The sequence below is a fragment of the Myotis lucifugus genome, unplaced genomic scaffold (assembly GCF_000147115.1).
Source record: "Myotis lucifugus unplaced genomic scaffold, Myoluc2.0 scaffold_213, whole genome shotgun sequence".
Taxonomy (NCBI): Eukaryota; Metazoa; Chordata; class Mammalia; order Chiroptera; family Vespertilionidae; genus Myotis; species Myotis lucifugus.
Window position 1 is genome coordinate 1,177,298 of NW_005871261.1, and position 24,301 is coordinate 1,201,598.

A 24,301-nucleotide genomic window follows, 5' to 3' on the forward strand; every position below is an offset into this window, starting at 1 on the left:
GCTACGTGACTATGCATTTGTCAAAATTCACAGAACTGCACACCAAAGACTGAATTTCATTGTATGTAAATTAAAAAAACAAACAAACCCAAAACAACTGTTGAATGTTTCAGGAAACTGAACACCAAATTGTGAATAAGTGGGGAAGCAAGGAATACACACACATTAATTTATAAATATCCTGCTAGTGATTAAAGTCTCACTTTGTTCTGCAACAAATGAGCTTATTCTCAAAATACATCTGATAAAACTGAGTGGAATTAGTTGGACTCTAGTTGCATGAAGGACAGATAGAGTTCACAGGCATGTCTGACTGCTCATCTTTTCTAGGCACTCACATGGTCTGTGCTCCAGTATCTGACATGATTGGTGTCTGAGGATGTTCTTGGAAAGTCTGCGGAAGTCCTGTCTCCTGTGGAGTCCTGGCCCAAAGGGCTGCTCAGTTTCATACTGTGTAACTCTCACCAAGAGTCTCCGTGAAGCTTACCTGGCGAACTTGAGGACCAGCTCTCCCGGAGGGGACGTGACTGGCTTAGGTTACTCCTCCCTTTCTGGGAAGGTCCACATACACCCAACTCTGAGCACCTGCTGACCGACCGTGCATCCTTCCTGGTCACAGGTTCATGCTAATACGTCCATGGACCATAAGCCTAGTGAAGATGTTTCTCCCCTCCCCAGGCTGCTGTGCAAAGAAAGATAAAGGCAGCCTAGGACTCCAGCTCAGATGCAGTGACAGGCGGGCTTCACAGCTGTCCCAGGTAGCCCACTCTAAAGAAAAACCACACGACAGACCTGTTTTGATCATAGACGACTTTTATTTTTGTTCTCAGTATGTGCCCTTGAAGATTCCAAAATGTCTGGAGTTCCTGATTCCCCTGGGACCAGAGGTGACAGCTTTGTAGGGAAACACTGGACCCTGGCTCATCACACCCCTGAGGACCTAAGTTTGAAGGCCTCAGGGAGAGGGAGCTGCCACTCACACCTTATTCCAAGATGGGTTACACAGTGAACAGAGAATTAGTAAAACACAGACCCAGTCTGTAGAGGGCTTCAAATATACATATTCTATATATATAGACCTGGGATATAGGATTTCAACTTATTGGTTTCCTTGTGATTTGTAATCAACTTACACATGATAAAGATGTTGTACACCACTGATTTCCCCTTCTCAGCCCCCCTCCCTCCCCAACATAAATAACATACAATGGTCAGGTGATTCTAAGGGTTTTTGCTGTTGTGAATATTTTGTTTTAAAAATCATTTCCCCCTGCCTCCCCTGCAGACTACCTCTGAGTTTGTCACATAGCAGCATGGAACGGAATGGGCGACACTGGGCAGCAGGGAGATCTGGCGGAGAGCGAAGGGCGCTGCTTCTCACCCATGGTGTGGTGCGGGTGGGCTTCTGCAGCCGAGGCTATGAGGCTGGGACAGGAAGCGGAGGGCGGGCGGTTCGTCCCCGCCCAGAGGGGGAGGCTGGCTGGACCACTGCGAACAGCCCTGAGGGCCTCGAGGTTTTGGAAACAGAGCACAGCTCCAGAAACGCCTTGGCTCAGTATTTACACACCATCTTTCAGCTGCATTTTCCTTTCAGAAATCTGTTTCTGAGGTTGGCTGGGGGAAGAAGGAGCTTAAAAACAAAAACAAACCATTCCCACATACATAAAAGTCCTGTTATAAGTCTTAGTTATTTTCACACGTCATTTAAAGTAGATAGACAATGATTGGTTTCTTATTCTTTCTTTAGGAGCATGAGGAGAGAGAGAGAAAGGAGGGGTGCCCTACGGGGAACGTCGTCCCTTCTTCAGCATTAAGTGACACTGGATGGTCTGGATTCGGTTCTTGGCCGGGACAAACTCGGGCTGCAGCTTCAGAGTTGATTCGTACCACACCAGCGCCTTTTCAAACTCTTCCTGCGAGGGGCAAAGGGACAAATGTGAGAGGTACTGCCGCCAGACTAAAAATACATTGGGAACCCCCTCAGAAAGCACCTCTGTGCTAGTGAGAATCTGCGCATTTTCTCAATGGATCCAAAGTGCTGAGAAAACCCAGGTCTGAGAGGAAACAACTGCCTCCACCCCCAACTGCAACATCACAAAGTGAGAGCCAGGAAGCAGAGGGAAGGGGGCCACTTTACACAGGTCTGCCAACGGCGGGAGTAACTGGGGTGGTAAGAGTAAGAGCTAACATCATGAGTACCTGTGTGTGCCAGGCACTGTGCTAGGTGCTTTATCAAGTTCCTCCATTCAATCCCCACAGAAACCTCTAGAAACATGCCCGACAAATGCTCATTACACATCTGCCTGGATATTCTACTGTAGCGGGAGAGATGGAAGCCAAGTCAGATACGTATCTCAATTAGACTTTGAAACAGTTTTTATCCTCCCTAACATCTAAAAACATGGGCATGACTTGGAAATGATCACTGGCATGGAAGGCGTTTATCTTTTACCTAGGCTAATCCTCTCAAAAAACCAGCCCATACCAGCTGGTTAAATGAGTCCTTCTAGGCAGATAAGAGAAAGAATTCCTCTTCAGGGTAGAAATTGTCACATTTGCTGGGGATGAAAACAGATTCTTCAGTTTCAAGCAGCAGAGGGCAATTGCACATTGACCAATACCTACCTGGCCAAACTACACTTCCTGCTCTTGAAGTCGAGGATGATCCCTGAAGCAGCCTGCAGCTGCTCATTCTGTGACCCTTTCCTGGGCACACCCTGGGAACAGCCCCATGTTGGGACACCGGGTTTTAGATGGAAGTGGACGGCATGATTCTCATGTTAAATTCGGCTCTGTAACTTCTGGGGGACCGCCAGAATTTAAGTTCTCAAATCAGTCCTTGTTTCTGACCAGAATGTTCTGGATGGTGGGTGTGCTGTTTTCTCTGTCAGTGTGTCCCATGAAACTAGGGGCATTTCATCATCTACTGAACATCTGGTGAGCACCTACTGTGTGCCAGACACTGTAAGTGCTGGGAACAGGGAGATGAAGAGCAGTGTTTTTCCTAAGGAGCTCCTAGTCTGGGGGAGACAAATACTTAAGCAAAAATTCTAAAGCACAGTGAAAATACAGCAAGAGAAATATGCACAGGTCACCATGAGTGCAGTGGTAAGTATGTGGCCCAATGACCATGTGGAGTGTGAGTGAGGTTTTCAAGAACAGGTGGTGTCTCCAAAAACTGTAGGTGAATCTGACTCTGCTGTCAGTGTTACTTGAGACTATTTAGATGACTTCCATTTACTATTTTCAAAAACTCACAAACTCCTTATCTATAAAATATACCTGTGCTGGAGCTACCAATTTTGGACACAAAACTTACAGGAAACTGGAGGACACTGACATAGTCAAATACGATCTGAAAGCAAAGCTGAGCCACTGAGAGACCGTGGCAGAGTAGGTGCGCCTGCCCACATGCCAGCCTCACCATCGCCACGTAGACGTTGCCCAGGGTGAAGTGGTTCACAGCAAAGTGTGGCGCGATCTCTACCGCCATGGTGGCCACTATGACGGCGTCGTTCCAGAGCTTGGCGTTGTGCAAGATGTTGGCCAGGCTAATCAGAGGTACATCCTGGGACAGGAAGGAGAATGGTGAGAAGGGAAGAATATTGAGCTTTCGTTCTTTTTTTTTTTTTTTCATTCCCCCCCCGCTTTTTTTTCAGAAGTGTCCGCACACCAGTCAAGTCCTGATAGTACAAAAATGGCAGCACAATGGCATGCCATTTGTATCAGAACCTAAGACTAACATGCAGGTATTATTTATCTCACATGCTAATGACTCAAGCACCTTTGACTGTACAACAAAAAAGTTGCTGGATGTTTCTTGACTGGAACTACAAGAAACAGTAAAGTTTACAAGTAGAACTCAGTTCAAGATTGGCATCCACAAAGGTGGATCTAAGGAAGCATGTTGTCGTTCTTGGTTTTCGTGATCATAAATAATGCAGTCAGTTTTCCTGGTAACTCGATGAGCTAGTCTGCTGTTGGCTACTGGTCTGTGACAGGTAAGGAACTAGCACCAGAATATAAACCAATGCATTACTTCTCTTTCTGAGAAAGTCTTGCTACAAAAAACAAACAAAACAGCCCTGACTGAGTAGCTCGGTTAGAGCCTTGTCCGGATACACCAAGGTTGCAGGTTTGATCCCCGGTTATGGCACATACAAGAAGCAACCAATGAATGCACGAATGGGTAGAACAACAAATCGATGTTTCTCTCTCTCTCTCCCTTCCCCTCTCTCTAAAATCAATCTCACACACACACACACACACACACACACACACGCAAAACAAAAATGTTAGCTGAGGAAACACCCCACTGAGTGGAGCTGTTGGTTTACATTCTAGTGCAAACTCCTCACCTCACTTCAAACCAGTAATAAATAGTTAATGGGCTGACACCTGTCACAGGCCACACTTGAGTCACGCTGTCATGGAGCAAAAGTATTTCCTGCAAAGACCACCGCACCATCTGAAGCAGGGGCTGGCAGACTTTGGCCCACGGGCCATATCCAGCTGGCTGCAGTTTTAGTGCGTTTTATTGGAACACAAACATCCCATCCCTTTACTTCTGTGGCTGTTTTATGTTACCGTGACAGAACCGAGCAGTTGCAGCAGAGGCTGTCTGCTTGCCACACTAACATTTCTTACTATCTGCCCTTTGCAGTAAAAGTTCTCTGACCCCCGATCTAGAGTCTTGGCCCTTCCCTATTGCCTGGCAGTTAAGAGCACAGAGTGAGGGTTGAACAATGGCAACATTATTGTCATCACAAATATTTATTCCCTTTAAATGTGTTACCTGAGCAACTATCTATATCACATTGTACTGGGTTCTATAGGAGATTCAGAAGAAAAGAGGTGTGTGGGTGGGGGAAGGAGCCATTTTAGACCTAACTGGACACCCATAAGAGTGTGTAACAATATACGAGGTCACAGAGGTTTAATAACGTGCCTAGATCACAAAGCCGGTAAGAGGCAGCGCTGCATTTAGAACTCAGCAATGCCTAGGGGGTGAGCCTGGGACCCTCCCCTTTCCCTGTGCTGCCCAGTGAACAAAGACATCAGGGTGTCTTTAGGGAGAATGAGATCTGGAGGTTAATGCAGACCTCAGCACATGTGGGCACAATGTGCAGTTAAAAAACTGTACATTCTCAGTCATCATAACAGTAATGGGCTTTTTGAAAAGACTGAGGTTATAGGGGGTTAGCTGGTGTGTGTGTGTGTGTGTGTGTGTGTGTGAGTGTGTGTGTGTAAGAGGTGAAGTTGAACAAAGAACAGGAACTGGCTGATGTGTATGAAGAAATGGAAATTTTCTTGTTTCGGTGTCTGGAAGCAAGCTTACTTCAGGAGTGTAAGCAAAACAAGTACAGCAGGCCTCCAGGCCCAGGGGTTAGCTAATTCCAGGACGACCTCTAAGGTGGTGGCCTGCCCAGGCCAGTGGCCCTGCCGTACGCTGGGTGGCTCTGATATGGTGGAAGGATATCAATGAGGTAATCTCTGACAGTGATCTTGAGGCGCTTCCCCCAGGCCCCAACTTACTGAGGTAGAGAAGGCATGAGGATGGGCATTACTCACAGGCCTGCGGCATGGCATGAGGGCGGTCACAGGCTCTTCTGCCCTATCCCAGCCTTCTGCCATCTTACTGGCTGAGCCAGCTGAAACCTAAGAACACACCACTGGGCAATGGGAAGGACCCAGGGACAGAGAGTCAGGCCTGGGAGGCCCACGCACCTTCATCTGGTGTGGAGCGTAGTGGAGGGCCTGGCGCAGGCAGTCGATCGCCTTCTTCCCCTGGCCTTTCACTCTCCAGTAGAGGGCCGCCATGCTGGAAAGGACCCAGGAAGTCTGGTTCTACGAAGGAATGGACAGTAGAGCCGATGTCTCTTAAGTAACATATTCATTTACCACCAAGATTACGAACAGTAACACGAGTTAATAACCACTTAACTGAGTATTACTAGGTGCTGGCACCCTGTTACGCACCTTACCTCCATCCTCTCATTAATCCTAGGAACAATCTTATGAGCTTGATTCTACTATTTCAGCCTTTTCATAGATGAGAAACTATGACTTAGAGAGGTCGAGTGTCTTTTCCAAATCTACTCAACTACTAAACAGCAGAGCTGTATTTCAGGTCCATGTGCTCTATTTACAATGACTTGACTTTTGGAACAGGTAATTCATTCACGTTTCAAAAGCTGGAAATTGTACAAAGTTATATGCAGTCAAAAGCCTTCCTCCCATCCTTGTCTCTACAGTATATCACTAAACACTACTCTTAGTTACTTATGTAACCTTCTAGAATTTTCTGCGTTATACCTGCAGCTATGAATGCAGGCTTATCCCCCCACTCTTTTTTTATATAACTTATTCCTTATATACCTGCACTTAGCTTTTTTCACTAAACAATACAACTTGGAGATCTTTTTCCATCAGAGTACAGAAAGCCTCCTCCTTCTTTTGTTATCAACTGCATAGTATTTCATTGTATGGATGCACCGTTATTTATTAAACTAGCTCTTTATTAGTGAATATTCCTCTCTCCCCCAGTTTTTATTGTTACAAATAATGCTGCACAGATAACCTGTCTAGGTGTAATTCTGCATTTGTGCAGGTGCACTTGTTGAATTCGTTTCCAGGTGTGGCATGCTTTGTCAAGGGGATACACACTTGTTATTTTGGTAGAAATCATCACAGTGTCCTCCATCGGATCGTAGAAATTAGTCTCCCACCAGAAATATGTGGGTATCCTGCTTCCTGATAGCCTCTCTGCCGAGTGTGTTATTAAACTCTTGTATCTTTGGTGGGTGAAAAAATGTGGTTTAAATCTGTATTCCTTATGAGTGGAGCTGATCATTTCATGTTTGACATTCTTTTGTATTTTTCTGTATCTATTCTTATATTTTGTTAACTTTTCTGTGAGGTTTTCATCTTATCTATTTGAAAAAGTTCTTCATATATTCGGAAGATTAGTCCATTGCTGGCGACATGAATTACAGATGCACTCGCTCAGTTTTCGAAGCCCACCTGAACTTATTATGGTGCTTATGTGACGTCGGTTTTCATTTCTACACAGTTCAGTGTATTTATCTCTGATGACATCTGGATTTTCAGTGGCAGTTAGGAAGGTCTTGCTTATTTCAAGGTTATCAATACGTTTTACAGAACTTTTAGTTTTATTTTTCATGAAATTTTGATCCATTTGAAATTTAACTTGGCTTAAATAATATGGCTCCAGTTTATTTTTTCCAGGTGGCTACTCAGTTGTCCTAATAATATTTCATGGATAATTCATCTCTCCCCCCACTAAGATTCTGCCTTTACCAAAGACAAAATTCTAGTACTTAATTTAGGTCTAATTTTGGATTTTCCTATCTATTTCATCTGCCCGTTTTGATGGATGGTCTCTAACTCCCAGCAATTACAGATGACACAATCAGAAAGCTGACCATGCTTCCTAGCTTATTTTGTTCTCCCAGTCTAATTTTTTTGGTAATTTTATCATTCTTCATCGTCAGGGCATATAACATTTCTATTTTGTCCTGTCACCCTATTGCCTACCTTTGTTTCTGTATTGGTTCCGCAATTAAATATATTAATTGATCACTGACATAAACTTTTGAGTGGTTTCCCCAATCACCTATGGTTGGCTGAAGTTCATCTTCTAGTAGTTTCCTCCAGAAGAATGCACAGGAATAATAGTCTCTTGAGATTGTTATGGACTGACATCTGTTCCTCCAAAATTCGTATTTGAGGTCTCAACCTCTAGTACTAGCACCTCAGAATGTAACTTGTATTTGGAGATAAGAACTTTAAAGATGTGATTATGGTAAAAGAGGCCATTTGTATGGGGCCCTCCTCCAGTCTGACTGGATCTGTATGAAGGAGTTACAGAAGAGGAAGATACATCCCAGGGTCAGTGTAAAAAGGCATGAGCATGTGAAGAGGCAGCAACAGGACTGCCATTTGCAAGCCAAAGAGAGAGGACTCAGAGGAAACCAACCCTCCTAGCACCTGGATCTTGGTCTTGTAGCCTCCAGAACTGTGAGACAATAAATTGTTGTTTAAGCCACCCAGTCAGTGGTATTTTATTATGGCAGCCCTAGAACACTAACACAATCGTATATGTTCAAAACTTTCTGTCTGCAGCCTTCAAACTTGAGGGCCACCTGGCTGGATATAAAATCGTGGCTCATTCTTTCTTTCCTTGAATATTGTGTTGGCGTTGCTCCATTGCCTCTTGGCATGGATGGCTGCTGCAGAGAAATCTGAAGCCAGCCTAATTTATTCCTCCTTCTTAGTGACTTCATACCTTGACTGGTTTCCCTAAAGGATTCCTTTGTAAAGAAATACAATTAGCTCGGCAGGCATGGCTCAGTGGTTGAGCATCGACCTGTGAACCAGGAGGTCATGGTTCAATTCCCGGTCAGGGCACATGTTCAGGTTGCAGGCTCAATCCCCTGTGAGGGACGTGCAAGAGTTAGTCAATCAATGATTCTCTCTCATCACTGATGTTTCTATTTCTCTCTCCCTCTCCGTTTCTCTCTGAAATCAATAAAAATATATTTTAAAAATATATATTAAATAATACAATTATCTTTCTTCAATGCTAATACTTGAAACATACAAAATAACATTTATATAATTATACATAATAAATATGTAATTGTATAAAATATACACTTATGCTGTAAAGCACAAAATAATGAATATCCCAGAAACTGCCACCCTATCAACGAATAAACTTGCGTCTCCCAACGTGTTCTTACACTATTCCAGCCTCTGGCCTCTTCTCCAGGGGCACACACTATCCTAAATGTTGCTCTATATCAAGCATGTCAAACTCAAAGGCTAACATGGGCCAAATAAACAAGGTTTAAGTTTATGTGGGCCACAAAAAAACAAAAGCTTCAATTTTCATAGAAACGTAGGTTTATTTCAATAGACATGCTGAATACAAAGGGCTTAAATAAATGAGTAATCGTTAACATAAAATAGAACATTTTAATAAAAATTAATATTTTTTCTTGAACATTTACTTACCAGACACTAAATAACTACACAAATTAATAAGCATGACGCAAATAAACCTATTTTTCTTGTTCTCCGAAAGTGAAATATTTCCTGTTGTGCACACCAAACAAGTCAGTACAAGACTAATGACGTGGCAATCGGCTGCTAAAATATTTGCTGCTAATATTAGTGGAGAGAAATGGTACGCCTGCGTGTAAGGCGCGTAAGGGAAATGAATGCAACACGATTATAGTAATCAGTCATTAGTTGTAGTTCGTTATTAATAATTATGTATAACAGGACATTGCAAAAATTAAGTTATAAAATTTTTATTAAAATGTTTCTTACATACTGTTATATTGGCTGGGCTGCAAAACCATTCATTGTGGGCTGCATGTGGCCCACGGGCCGCGAGTTTGCCATGCTTGCTCTATATCATCACTAACATTTCCATTATCACTTTTATTACAGCCCTCCAATTGTAGTCATGCTTCTTGCTTCAAGGTTTATTTTTTTTCTAACAAGAGTGTACCTATACCAGCTTTCTTTTTTTATTGTTTGCACAGTATATTATTTTCCATCTTTGTACTTTCAACACTCTGTACCCTAGCATTTAAAGTGTTTCTCTTATAAACATATAGTTAGATTAAAAAAAAAAAGTCTATTCCATACTAAATGCTTAAATTATATAATCTTTTTGTATTTAACTACCGGTATACTTGGCTCTGTATTTGTGTTCTATTTTCAAGCCTTTCTTCGGATTGTTTTACATTATTCCATTATCCTTCAATTACATTACATTTTAAAACCATTTTTAGTAGTTAGACTGCAGCTTGAAACATGCATTCTTACTTATTATAGTCCAATGCAAATGATTACTTTTACTACTTGGCTGATACTAATTAAACCTTAGGACTTTAAACTCCATTCACTTCCCTCCCATCATGTTACTGTTACCATGAATTTCAGTATATATAAAACTGAAGCTCCTCAGGGTACTACAGGCCTTATTTTGTATAGTTAAGTCATTTACATTTTCCTTTCCAGTGCTCTTTATTCCCCCTTGCATGTTCCAAGAACTCCCTTTAATTCTTATTTCAGTGCAGGCCTACTGGTGTTGAAGTCTCTGAATTCCTATTTGTTTGAACACATCTTTATTGCACCTTCATACTTGGAGGATGTTTGTGCTGGTATAGAATTCTAGGCTTGTTTTCTTCTCCCACCTTTAGAGATGTCAACTGGCTTCGGGATTCCATCACTTCTGGTGCGAAGCTGTCAGCCTCGTGGTTCCTTCAAGGGGAACTGTGGTGGAGTAGAGGTGGGCCACACATGCTCTGTCACTACGAGCAGGCGGAGGACATTCCCCCTGCCTTGGATTGGAGAGGCCCTGGCACTTGCTTGGACAGAGTGGTGCTGCTCCAGGGCCCTGCACAGGCTAGGAGGCTGATGCTCCCGCTTTCGCTCTCGTAGAGCCCGAGGCCCCGTGTAAACAGGTGCAGCCAGGGTGCTGGGGAGACTACGTGGAGGGAGAACATGCCCAGTGGTGGCCCGGCTATTCCAGCCACTCTGGCTGAGGCTCCAGACATGTGGGTAAAGCCTGCTTTGGTGGCAGCCCCACAGGAGGCTCCATGTCTGCAGTTGCATGAATGATGCCAAGTGAGTCCAGAAGAAATGCCCAGCTGAGCTCAACTCAGACTGCAGAATGTTGAGCAAATAAGAGTTTTGTTTTAAGCCAGTAAATTTTGGGCGTTTTTTTTAGGCAGAAGCAGCTGAAATAGTATTTGGGATCAAGAACGGAGTGTGGCCATGACAAAGTTAAAATGTGTGGCATCAGTCTGGGGAATGGTTGTAGACATCTGTTGAGGGAGCAGCCGTGAGACTCGTACAGGAGCTGGACGAGCACCGGAACTGGCTGCTGGAGGCTGGAAGGAGGCACTGCTGTCTATTGGCAAAACACAGCGAGGCTGCATCTCTCAGTACAGAAAAAGTACCTAACGCAGTTGTGGGCCTGGCGGGGAGGACTTGCAGGGGGAGTGCTGAAGGTGACAAACGGATTTTTAAAAACCACATGTAATGTGGTAGTAACGGAGAGCAGCGCTGAGCGAGGAACTGTGTAGTTTTCAAACAGAATTTTGAGAAAATGCTTTCAAGCTGGGACTTGCAGAGTTAGAAAATGAAACTTTATCAACTGCCAGAAACAGTCCCTGCTCTGAAAGTAGGGGAAATGGTGACATATGTCCAGAAGGATTTCAGAATGACACGGAACAGTGACTGCTACATGCTTTCAGCTTCCTCTCCTTTAAAGTGGTGTGATTATACTATTCCTATTGTACCGCCAAGTCAGGCTGGAAGTTGATCCTCTTAATCACGGTATTCTTCAATATACATTGTAATAAAGTAGAGCGATATGGAACCATAAAGTAATTAATTTTAATGTAGAAAACTGTACTCTCTACATCAGCGATTTTCAACCCCTTTCATCTCATAGCACACACTAATTACTAAAATTCTGCAGCATACCAAAAATATATTTTTTGCTGATCTGACCAAAAATAGGTATACTTTTGATTCATTTACACCAGATGGCTATTGTTGTGTTGGCTGTTGTCTTTTTTTTTTTTTTTTTACAATCTAAGGGAAAAGTGGTCAGTGCCCCTGACTAAATAGTCAGATGTTGCATGTTTCATAAATTCTAGCAGCACAGCAGCTGACAATCACTGCTCTACGTGAATCTCACACAGAGGCAGCAGAGGAGCAATCTGGGAGACTCTCATTCTATTTTCTGTAGGCTGTATGAAAATGCAGTTTTCCAAATATTTTATTTCAATTTCAAGAGTAATAGGTATTTAAAGGTGTGTTTCCCATCCACAATCTGAAATACCTAATATTCTTCAACACTGGAACACCTGGCTTGTTTCACGCCGAGATTGCGTGGTTCCCAGGACCACCACCTCTCCACCCCCATGCTGGAGAAAACCAATGAGGTAGTTTTCATCACAGAAGGTAAGTAAAGCAGCAGAAAAATGCTAACCAAGTGATGAGAAAAGTAATGGAAAAATGATTGAAACATTCTGTGTGGGGCTATTTCACGTCATCCCTTTAGTTACCAAGTGCCAAGTAACTAACAGAAGAGGTTACCAGCACTGAGTGACAAATAATCTGGAAAGGTTAGAGGGGGGCAATAGTTCCCAGCTTCTCTACAGGGTGACTTACCTTTTCCAAAACTTTGGCAATTCGGGTGCCAATTTGCTCAAGGGACTGCTGTGGATACTGGTCTTTGCCGAGATTTTGTAATACCTGGCACAGGGAGGAAGACGGTAGATTAGGAGTGAAAGCGAGGCAGGGTCTAGACAACACTGCTGCCGCTGAGTTGGGCACTAACCCACAAACGCAAGCTCTTTCCCTAGGGCACAATCTGTGGTCCTGTTGGTAAGGCATTTTATGGAAGATGCGTTTAAGGCCATTATATCATCCCTTCAGGCTTCTCCGAGTTAACAAAAATTATAGACACGTAAAACACATTCATTCTAGCAACGTTAGAAAACAGAATAAAGAAAATAGAAACCGTTTATAATCCTGTCACCCAAACATAACCACTGTTAATATCTTTACATATATCTTTCCAATTTTTCTGTGTATACACACATTTCTCTTACAGAATATGGGATCACACTGCATACTGTCACCATTTTCACATAATAAATTTCTTCATGTGACTAAATGTATTCCTATACATCTTTCTTAATGATTCCACTTTTTACTATCACACATCTATACCAACATTTATGTAACAAATCCTCTATTGTTGGACATTTGTGGCACATTTTCCCAATTCTTTTTGGTATATTCTGGGTCTGCCCTCCTTTCTTTCCTTTTTCAGAATGCCAACAGGAGAATGAACTGCCCCAATATTTCTTGGGGAGCCTCTATCTGACAGCAAGCAGAATACCTACCCCGAGCAGTGAATTAGAATTAAAACTGCCTGGTCATAGAAAGAAAGCATAAGCTCAGTCCTGGGCCTGAAAGAATCAGGCTTAGCCTAAAGCCACTGAAATGACAGCCAATGAAAAAAGGCAAAAAAACATGGCCTGCCCTAGCTGGTTTGGCTCGGTGGACAGAGCGTTGGCCTGTGGACTTAAGGGTCCTGGATTCGATTCCAGTCAAGGGCACATGCCCAGGTTACAGCTCGATTCCCAGTGGGGGTGTGTGCAGGAGATAGCCCATCAATGATTCTCATCACTGATGTTTCTACCTTTCTCTCCTTCTCTCTTCCTCTCTGAAATCAATAAAAATTATTTTAAAAGAACAAAACAAAACAAAACAAAACAAAAACATCGCCTGGCCATAATGCTTTCTGCTCTCAGCTGCGCCCAGACTGAGGGCTAAAAACTACAGACAAGCTGAGTGAAACGGAGCACTCACCTCTGTGAGCTGGCTCTCGCCGGTGTAGTGCAGGCTGGCTCGGTTGGAAACCCCGTGCAAGTGGTCCAGGGTGTGCATGCTGGTGGGGAGATTGCCATTGCAAAGCGGCTCCATCGCTGGCTGTTGGATTGGAGTGGCAAAATCTATGTGTTCCGTGATGCTGGAAATGGAGATGACCACATTAGCCATGAAACATTTGATTGGGCGGGAGAAAGAGTGTTAATAATCAGCTGATCATGACTTCAATATGTTACCAGGATTGCCTGGAACCACAGACTCTCAGACTGGAAGAGACCTCCGAAGTTATTTAGTCCATCCTCTCATGACACCAGGGTGAGGATTCCAGTGCCTGGCAATAACTGCCTGCTGAATGTATGACTCAGGATCCATCCCAGATCAGAGGAGCAGTGCTGGGATCTGACTCCTGTGCTCAGGGAGTTTCCCACCCCCCTCAGCAGCTCCTTTCTGTGCTCCCTGGAGCCAGATTTGCTCACTCCTGCTGGCCACTTTCTCTCACTGCGGGGGTTTTAAGCCAGGTGGGTTTTCTTCTAGGATTTCTTTTCCCAGGGTATAGAAAATGGTAAGGAGCCACAAGTTGTTCCTTTGATTTTCCCTTTATGACAGAAACATACTTGTCCCCACAGAAGTTTAGATAGTAAATTTTATACAAAAACAGCTGTCCTTTGTATCTACATTTAAATATAAGTATTTCCCTTCATGGTCACCAAGTGGTCATTTTCCTGCTATATCCAGGCTAAATGTCATGCACGGTCATATATACTGATACGGCAAACTGGCATTGCCAAATTTTATTTCTAGCTATTTAATGCCAGGGCTATCATAATTAACAAAACATACCCAGTCCCCCGATTGTGGTGCTCATAGTCTTGTGAGTGACTTAACTGTTGCAGATGTGATAAGTTATAAAAGATTAAAAACATGGTACAATGTCAGTGCCACACTATAGGAGGGTATCTATTTCTTCTATGTGATGGAGGAGGGAGATAGTTAGTGTGAAGAGTTAGTTCCCCAAGGAAGTAAGATTTAAGCGAGACCAGAAGGATGAGTATGCATTAACCAGGCAGGGAGAAGGTGGTGAGGACACAGCAAAGGAGACACCCCGTATGAGGGCCCTGATGGGAGAGAGGACAGAGTTGGAGATGGAGGCACAGGAGCAGATTTGCAGTGCGGATCACTGTAAAGAGCAGTGAGAAGTAGAGCGTTTGAAGAACTGACTTATAATTGAGGAAGAATTCTGAGCACTGTGGGGAGAGTGGATTGAATAGAGCCAAGAATAAATAAAGCAAGAGGACCAGTAGCAGACTGACTCATGAATGTAAGGGGAGATGATGGTGATCTGATTTAAGAAGGCAGCAATGGAGCTGGAGAAAAGCAGATGGTTTTGCAAAACACTCATCGGGTAGAAATGATAAGTGGTAACTGACTGGATTCGAGGGGTAAGGTGGAGGATTTATTATTTTTTTAAAAATATATTTTATTGATTTTTTACAGAGAGGAAGGGAGAGGGATAGAGTCAGAAACATCGATGAGAGAGAAGCATCGATCAGCTGCCTCCTGCACACCCCCCACCGGGGATGTGCCTGCAACTAAGGTACATGCCCTTGACCGGAATCGAACCTGGGACCTTTCAGTCCCCAGGCCGACGCTCTATCCAGTGAGCCAAACCAGTCAGGGCAAGGTGGAGGATTATTAAGGATGACTCCCAAATTTCTGGTCTAAGCACTGCTAGAGGCACTTAGTAGGAATAAAAAATAGAAAACAAACTGGGAGAAGTTCTGGGAGTTGATCAGTCTGACAAGGGCGATTATAAAGGCTTAGTGCTAACTCTTGGGGGAACTCCAACACTTGAATGAGTGTCTGAGGGAAAAAAAGAAGTTCTCAGAGAGGCAGGCATATGTTTTGGAAGGTGTCTAAGGTGTCTGTAAATCCAGATTTGCCCCGACTCCTTTTTCAAGTGCATGATGTCAGTGAGACTATAGGTTTCATGCTTCTAAAAGAGAGGGACCCCCTCTTCAATTCTAAGTAAATCTGGGTAAGTTACAAAAGTGTGGGCAAAGGCACTGAGAATGGCTGTTCAGTGCACTGGCCGCGCCCATCTGTGGGCTGTGGTCAGCAATGGTCATCCTCTGAACCACCAACTCTTCCTGCCTGGCTAATGCACCACCTCTGCTCACAGCTTCTGACAAAGGAGGGCATCACAATGTCGCTGAGGCCCAGGGTGCTCATTGGTACACGAATGCCAGGGAAAAGGGAGAGGTTTAAGATACTCACTCAATGTTTTTTGAAGAAACTGCAAGCCAGGTACTCACGATGGCAGTCAGCTCTACCCAGCGCAGTTTGACGCACTCGTCTGGGCTGGGCCATCCCAGACTCTGGTAGTCACGCTTTTTTCCTGGGAAAGAAGCATGTCATTAATGACACAGTTGCAAAGGAACAGAATCCAGTGTCTCATGCCTTGGTGATTACTTCACCCAGACTGGCATTTTAAAGGTGCTAGTCATTCTTCTAGTTTTCAGAATTTCTATCACATAGAGAGCTTGTCATTCACAGCAACGGGAATAAAGATCCCTCTGAGCAAAGCCTTCTTCTCCAAGATAGAGAATAAATGAGTCCTTCACTGGATTCCAGACTAATCAACATGAGAGAAGGGTTAAGAAGTTCTTCAACGTTAACATTCACACCAAACTTAATTTTCAACCCTCTGCATTTTGATTTTAAAGACAACTCTAATGCAGGCAGGAGAAACACGCCTCTAAAGCAGGTTTCTCTACCTGGGCCTGTGAGCACTATGGGCTGGATAATGCTTTGTTGTGGGGACTGTCCTGTGCATTGGAGGATACTTAGCAGCATCCCTGGCCTCCACCCACTTGATGTGATAAACAAAAATGTCTTTGGATATTGCCAAATGTCCCCTGGCGTTTGGGGGGTGGGGGGGGAACCAGTCCTGGTAGAGAAGCACTGGGTATAGAAAAGCAGCAGGGTGGGGAATAATGATGATAATGAGAGGCTACTTATTTCCAGAGCACGTACTGTGTGTCCAGGTCCTGTGCTAAGTGCTTTACATTCATAACTTCATGAGGCAGGTATTTTTTTTTTTAAAGGAACTTAAAGAAAATATTTATTGATTTTAGACAGAGAGATAGAGAGGGAGAGTGAGCGAAACATTGATTTTTTTTTTTTTGTTCCACATATTCATCCATTCATTGGTTGACTCTTACATGTGTCCTGACCAGGGATTAAACCCACAACCTTGGTGTATCGGGACCATGCTCTAACCCAGCGGTCGCCAACCGGTGGTCCGCGGACCTACTAGTGGTCTGTGAGGTCCGAAAGGTTGACGACCACTACTCTAACCAACTGAGCTACCTGTCCAGGACCATGAGGCAGGTTTTAAACCTCATTTCTCAGGTGAGAAAATGGAGGCACAAAGACATCAAGTGACTTGCCCAAGGCCACCTGGCTAGTAGATGGCAGGGAGGACTGCATATCCAGGTCTGTTGACTAGCATGCAGGCCCTAATCACCATGCTATTTAAAGCTATATAGGGCCTTTACAGCTCTGTTTACTGATACCCTTCACAAGTACTACCTTTTGGGTATAGGCCCTTTACTTAAGTCAAGTCCCCAAGAAAAAAGCAGAACTAAGTCTTGTCTGGAAAGGGTTCTTCTGAAGGAATTATAATTGAATGGACAGGAAGGAGAACTGTGGTTCTGTACAGTTCTTTTTGTACTGTAGGAATTCATCCACAACAAGAAATCATTTGATGTACAGGCAGGGCTTTAGATTTAGATTTTAATAAAATAGAAAAAAAGTTTGGAAGAGTTTCAAATGACCTCTGTTTAAATTAATAACTTAAAGACTTAAACCATACGTTTCACAATTAAGCTTATTTTTCTTTTATATTTTAAGAAAATCACTTGAAAAATACTTGTTGAGCATGTGTTATAAGGGGCTGGGAATTGTGTTGAGACACAAAGGACACAGAGAGAAATGGTAAGAGAGCCTGACCTCGTGCTCCCAGTCTAACGAGCAGATCATTAGGACACGAGAGGATAATCGCTGGAGTGAAGGTGCAGAACAACTGGACAGAGGAGAGAGCAACTAATTCTGCCTGAAGGTGCCAAGGAAGAGTTGACATCTGCGTTTGAAGTTTAAGGATGAGTGATATTTTAGCACCTCTGAGGTGGCATGAGGGCACTCCAGGCAGAGGGAACAGCATGTGCAAAGGCAAGGAGGTAAAACTAGAGCATGGTTAGTTCAAAGAATGTTGCTGAAAGGTAGAGAGAGGATGGGTTATGAAGGGTCTTGTACACCACACTGGAAGTTTGGACTTTGTTCTGCAGGCAATGGGGAGACTTTGAGCCCACATTTCTCCACCTTGTTCACATGCTATTATAAGAGGTTCTACTAAATGCTTTGCTAAATCCAGTTCTACTATGTCTATTGTCTATGGCACTTCCCTGGTCTTCCAGTCTAGGAGCTCTCACCAAAAAAAGAATGAAATTAGTTATGCATCAGTTGTATTAGTTCTTAGAAAACCTGCAATGATCCTTAGTGATTTCTACTTTACCCCCATGGACTCACAAACTAACTGTTGCATAATTTGCTTAGGCCCAGCCGGTGTAGCTCAGTGGTTGAGCCATGGACCCAGGAACCAAGAGGTCTTCGGTTCAGTTCCCAGTCAGGGCACATGCCCGGGTTGTGGGCTTGATCCCCAGTAGGGGGCGTGCAGGAGGCAGCCAATCAATGATTCTCTCTCATCATTGATGTTTCTATCTCTCTCTCCTCCCTTCCTCTCTGAAATCAATAAAAAATATATTTAAAAATATAATTTGCTTAGAACTTTGTCAGAATTCATCATGAAGCTTATTACTTGGAGTGGACAGAATCCATATTTATTTGAAAATTGGGATATAGTCTTCTCTTGTCTCTTCCATGCTTTAGACAGGGGTGGGGAGCCTTTTTTCTGCCAAGGGCCATTTGGGTATTTATAACATCATTCGTGGGCCATACAAAATTAGCAAGTTAAAAATTAGCTTGCTATATTTGGCCAAACATTTAATTAACTCACTCCTAATGCCTTGGCAGAGCCAGACCAAATGATTTTGCAGGCCTTATATGGCCAGTGGGCTGGACATCCCCACCCCTGGCATTTTTCCTGGGGAGTATTGCTAAAGCATTTATCTAATACTTAAAGAGATACATGGCACACAAAAATGTTACTAAGTAGTAAATATATATTGAGCGCTATGTGCCTGGTTCATTTAAAGCACTTTACATGTATGAACTCATAATCCTCACAACCAACCTACAAGACAGACACAATTATTATTCCCATTTTATAGATAAGGAAAATGAGGCACAGGGAACTAAATGGCAAAACTGGTGTTTGAGCCCAGGGAGTCAGTCTTAAACCCACATTTTTATATATTAACCTAGACTTTCAAGTTAAGAATCAATAGGATATTTAAGCTCAAGATAATAACAATAGAAGCCAAATAGCCAATGGTAAAAAAGTGAAGTAAACTGTCAAAACAAACTTTTTATATCAATGACTGGCTTCTTGTTCACTTAGCCCAATTACCTTCTCATCTACTTTAAGTCACAAACATATCCTTCGTGAGAACTGGGACAGTAAAATCTGAAGGAAGAAACTGGCATATAAAACATTCCAATTTACCTTGTGGCCCTGGAGATGCCACCTTTGGGCCAGTGATCTCCAGGTTTGCTTGGGAGCGATGTGCATTTTCTGCTTGATTGGATTCTATCTTTTTCCCAGGGGGTTTTTTATGGTCTCCTTTGGGTTTTTTCACACGCTTGACCTGGAATGTGATCTAGGAAATGGAAACATGTTAGGGACACATGAGACCAAGGATCAAATCTGTGGATACTGGCTTTAAGGAAAACCAGCCCTGTGCTAAGTAAGGTTAAGTTTTTTCCTTCAGTTTAATTCTTAAAGGTCTAAATAAAAAATGTTTAGTGAAATAAAAATAGTAACCTATCCTTGAAGAATGTACAGAGGAAACTGAAAATTAAGATGTCTGTATATAAGGGCTTTGAGTGTGGCCTCACTCCCATCCCATTTCCTCTCCTTCCAGGAAGAGCTGGCAATACGTAAGTCACATGACATGCTTCCTGCACTACAATTCCAACGTGAAGGCTGACTGGAGTGTGGAGGAACGTAGTGCCATATATCCAAGAGAAACATCACACTTTAAAACTAGGAGCTCCCCTCCCCCAAAGATTGCGCTACAATTTGGTAAGAATTGAGTTGGCAACTCTTACCCATTCTGTTGCTTCATCGTCTTCACTTCTGCAGTCTCCATAGCAAGAGCTTTTGGCCACTCCATCCTGGGGCCCTTTCTTCAGTACCCGTATCCCCTGCAAGTCCAGACGCCGCCCTTTCATCTCTAGTGCTCCCCCGAAGCCATCCAGAGGCCAGGCCTGTTGAAATTCATCCACCAAAGCCAAGATCTCTTCCGACATTTTGGTTTCGTCTGCATTCTCTATCTCATCAGAACCATTGCTTTCTTCGACTACTGTACCTGGAATTCAAGTGCCAGCATGTTATTAAAAATTACATAGTATTTACTCAAGTGGTTGAATGGCTCCAACCTTGCTTTTTGAGAAAAGTTTTGGCTCTGATTAGAGGCACTTCTCTAGCCCACTTTCATAAAAATGCTATTCGGCATCTTCAAAATCCATAATAAAATATCATCTTTATCATGTAGCATTTGTCAAGAGCCTGGCTGAGAACAATGGCAGCAGCAAGATGGCAGGCAGTCACAACTTATGTCCCTAGTGAGCAGGGGGATGGCTATTTTATACATGTATTTTTTCCAAAAACACCAACTTGCTCTAGATATAAGGCACATATGGCAAAGATAGTTTATTACGTTATTTAATGTGGGGTTCTTCAGGCTTTATTCAAATAGCATGTGAAATACCACAGCTGGATGTCCAGATCACATAGTCTAATTGCCTTAAGTGAACAATGATTTGTTTAATGGGAAATTATCCTCATTCCACACGAAGGTTCCCATTTTCACTAATGGCTGATATAAGAAATAGCTAAATGTAATAAAATAGCATTTTTTTCCTAAAATGGTTATTAAGATATTACTTGTTATGTTGCTCAAGTTTCTTAAGTAAAGACTCACTATAATGGCTGAGTAAAGATTCTTTCTCCTGAGAAGTCATTACGTTCCCATTATTATACATTGAAGGCTACACAACCCTAAAAGTTCCCTCTATGCTTAGCTAACTAGGAAGGTTAGGGGAAAATTACTTGAGTTTCTTAACAGAATGTCTCCTTAAAATAAATTATTTACTACTTATGTCATTTTGAATTAATGGCTGAATCTTATGTTGTGTGTTTTATGCAAATTACCTCTAATCCTTTTTGGAAGTAGAAAGGGTACAAAAATGAACAACAAACTGAAATGTCTGCTTTTGTAATATGTACTCACTGAAAACATGAGAGGTTGGAGCTGACTGCTCATAAAATGCTAGTTTACATTATTCCAGTGATCTTCACTTGGTAATTCTAGCTTGTTCGGAGATTTAGAACATGGTATTAAAAAGATGACGGTCAGGAATCTCATATCCGTATCGACCTATATAGCGATTGTGAGTAACCCCTCTTAGAAATACACAGTATTAGTCTCTGAGGAGGCATGGCTAACAATAGCAAAGCTTTGAGCCCTCCTCACAGAAGATGCAGGGTCACCCTTACCTCTGGTGGCATCTGTCTCCCATTCCCCATTGTACTCCAGAGAATGGGAAGGTCTGTTGTCAGTACCACCAGAAATCTGTTATTCTTTCTTGAAAAAGCTATAGGGTTCTTCTATTTTTAACAAGTTAGTACAAAATGTACAACTGTCCTTTTAAGGAAGTTTCTTTTAGATTTTTCTGAACCAATCTGCTGGTTTCTATTGATGATGATGATGATAATGATGAGTGGAGTTCTGAAACAAGTTTAAAGTAAAATAGGGGTTTGCAAAAGCTTTTCTTTAGAATATTCAGATAAAAGTGGTTGGCTACTTGCCTAAATTTGTGACAAGTGGTATAAATGCAGGGTTGACAGTTTTAATTTTCAGTTTCTATCTTGTTTGTTACTATGTCCTGAATGTCCAACATTTTACCTGACACAGTAGGCACAGGATGAAGTAATGGGAACTCAGAAATAATTTGGTTTGTGAGGTCCTGCCTTTTCCTTGTCCTGCTAACTTTTTAAACTTTAAGGTTTACCTTTTAATGTGTTAAAGTATAGCCAACCCAGCTCAACGGTGAGCAACAAAAAAGTAGGTATGTCTTTAGTGTAATGAGCAGCATTTATGTCATTTACAAATTTCTCAGTAGCTAACCCAGGAAAGCAGCTGGACAAGGTTGCTATGGGGATCCCAAATAGCAACTTAGAGATTTACCTGTCATTGGACTTGTAGCAACTTTGTTGTCTCTAAGTATTCCTCATGGTATTTTAGCTTCCTCTCCTTCCTTCTCCTAAGGATACTATGGGATTGCTTGCACCTGGTCCTGAGAAGGAAAAGGGGTTTTTGGCAAATTTGGCCATAGCCAAGAATATGGGTTTAAACAAAAGTGGCTTTTGGCCAAAGGGAACTAATTGTCCAGTGTATAGTTAGAGTGGCATATGGATGCTGTGTTTGGAAGCCTTGCTTACTATTTAGAAAGCATTTATGTTGTTTAGTTGCAAAGAGTTCCCAGAGGTTAATGGTTCCCTGTGCCCTTACCATTAGGTAATATATATCATTATTTAAAAGTTCTTAAAGAAAGAAGCTTTCATTGATGAAAATCAATATTCAAATAGAGACTATGAAACTTAGTCTCTTCATCCTCTGTCCTGATCTCCTTCCTCCCTCCCCACTCCCAAATACACCAACTGATTTACTGCTCTGACTTTTTAAATACTATGGCTCTCATCGTGTTATTCCCTTCTTGGAACTTGCTGCAGGCTTCTGCTGCTGGCAGCCGGCAGGTCTTGTCAAAGGCTGCTGGGGTGGGGTGACACTACATAAAGGTGAGGAGGAGGGAGATCAGAAATGTGCTGAGTTAGAAGAAAAATAAACAGTCCTCATTTATCTAGAGCCCACTATGTGCCCATCTACACGTATGAGCAATGGAGGTGGGAACAAAAGGAATAGGAACCAGAGGAATCTGACCCTGAGGAATTAAATGAATTTATAATCAAGTTGAAGACACAAAATTATACACGTCAAACACCAAGAGAACAAGTACATTTAAATACTTTTTGCAAGGGGAAAAAATATTTGACTGTAGTCACAAAATGCCTCCTAAAGGAAGGCAGACTACGTGTGGCAGGATTTAGATAGAATGGAGGGCCAGGGGACTCCCCAGAGTGACAACACTAAAAAAGCATGTACAAACTCACATACCCATACACACGGACAGATACAGGCATAAGGAAGGTACATGTGCAGGCACTACTAGTTTCAAACTAACTAGGACAAAAAGTGTATATAGATGCTCTCAGCAGATAAGAGACTTAGGGGAGGTGGGAGACGTTGAGAATGTCTGGGAAAGTCTGGAAGAAGATTCCTTGTAAAGAGAGCCTCTTGTTGGCTAAGCAGAAGAATAACAAGATGAGAGTCATAGTATTTGTGAAGGTTAGAGTAGTAAATCAGTTGGTGTATTTGGGAGTGGGGAGGGAGGAAGGAGAGCAGGACAGAGGATAAAGAGACCAATGGGAAAGGTATTTCAATCATCTATATAAGAGTTATATAAAGCGTGGCTGATTTAGGGTGAGGATAAAGGGACTTTTAAAAGGAGGGGAAGAGGTATGTGAGGAAATTTCAATAGAGAAAAAGAAAGAATAGGGTAAATTCAAAGATGATTTCCAGATTTTAAGGCTTAATGTGCAACAGTGGTTGGGCTTTTTAAAAAATTATTGTTGTTAATGCTCACCTGAGGATATTTTCCCATTGATTTTGAGAAAGAGTAGAAGGGAGGGGGAGAGACAGAGACAGAGAGTTTTCGATTGGTTGCCTCCTGCATGTGGTCCTGGTTGGGCCGGGGATCAAGCCTGCAACCATGGTATGTGTCCTTGACTGGAGTCAAACTCAGGACCCTTCAGTCTGTGGACCAACACTCTACACTGAGCCAAACCAGCCAGGGTGAAACAGTGGGGGTTTTACTATGTGAATGTGGTTTTGGAATCTGTGACTATGACACAGAATGCTGTTTACTACAAAGACAATGGAGTTAGAAAAGGGCAATAGGATAAAGCATGGGATTTGTGAACCCAACTGTAACTAACTAGGCTCAAATTTTAAGAGTCCAGCAGCCATTTCTACACAGGGGTTTCTCACGCAAACTGCACTTCAGGGAGAAGTCTGCATTAAACTGCCTGTCTGCACTGTGTTCCTGCCATCTCTGCCAGCTCTTATAAAGGAGTTCCTGGAATCCTAGTTCAACCAATAGAACTTGGGCTTTCCCCATCCAATTGGAGCTGTGCAGCTCCAAGCAATCAGAGCAGCTCTATTCTGACCAGTCAGGACAGTGCCTCTTGGACCAATCAAAATGTAAGGATTTGGCGTCCCCATTTGCATGAGGACAGACCAATCAGAGACCAGGGGCAGGGACTTTTGTCCATATAAGCCAGTTACCCTCACTCCAAGAGTGCACTTTCCCTTTCCACCAAGACTGCATTTCCCTGGCTAGATGCCTCACCAGAGCACATCAGAGCAGACCTGTGCTGTATCACCAAGGAGCTCTTTGCACTGAATAGTTTCCTTCTTCACTGCACCCCAAATTGAGGATTCTTGTTGATGTTGAATCGGCGCCACCATCAGTTGACAGATTTTAGATGCTT

At 42.8% G+C, this 24,301-nt stretch overlaps 1 protein-coding gene and 1 non-coding gene across 4 annotated transcripts in view; both read right to left on the reverse strand.

Annotated features, from left to right (window-relative positions):
* Positions 1–795: 795 nt before the first annotated feature.
* The window catches only part of TTC17 (tetratricopeptide repeat domain 17), an 82,996-nt gene continuing 59,490 nt past the window's right edge, over positions 796–24,301 (reverse strand). For all 3 annotated transcript variants that reach the window (XM_014463623.1, XM_014463622.1, XM_023761687.1), the window contains 8 exons: positions 19,738–19,997; positions 19,133–19,286; positions 15,724–15,844; positions 13,432–13,591; positions 12,223–12,306; positions 5,728–5,847; positions 3,425–3,568; positions 796–1,913 (listed from right to left, as the gene is read on the reverse strand). In XM_014463623.1, coding sequence (XP_014319109.1) covers positions 1,782–1,913; positions 3,425–3,568; positions 5,728–5,847; positions 12,223–12,306; positions 13,432–13,591; positions 15,724–15,844; positions 19,133–19,286; positions 19,738–19,997 — 1,175 coding nt within the window. In that variant the 3' untranslated portion in view covers positions 796–1,781. The remainder of the gene's footprint in view (positions 1,914–3,424; positions 3,569–5,727; positions 5,848–12,222; positions 12,307–13,431; positions 13,592–15,723; positions 15,845–19,132; positions 19,287–19,737; positions 19,998–24,301) is intronic.
* On the reverse strand, positions 3,661–3,909 carry LOC111827749. The gene has a single exon (XR_002831468.1). It is a non-coding gene; the product is annotated as a small nucleolar RNA SNORA53 (small nucleolar RNA).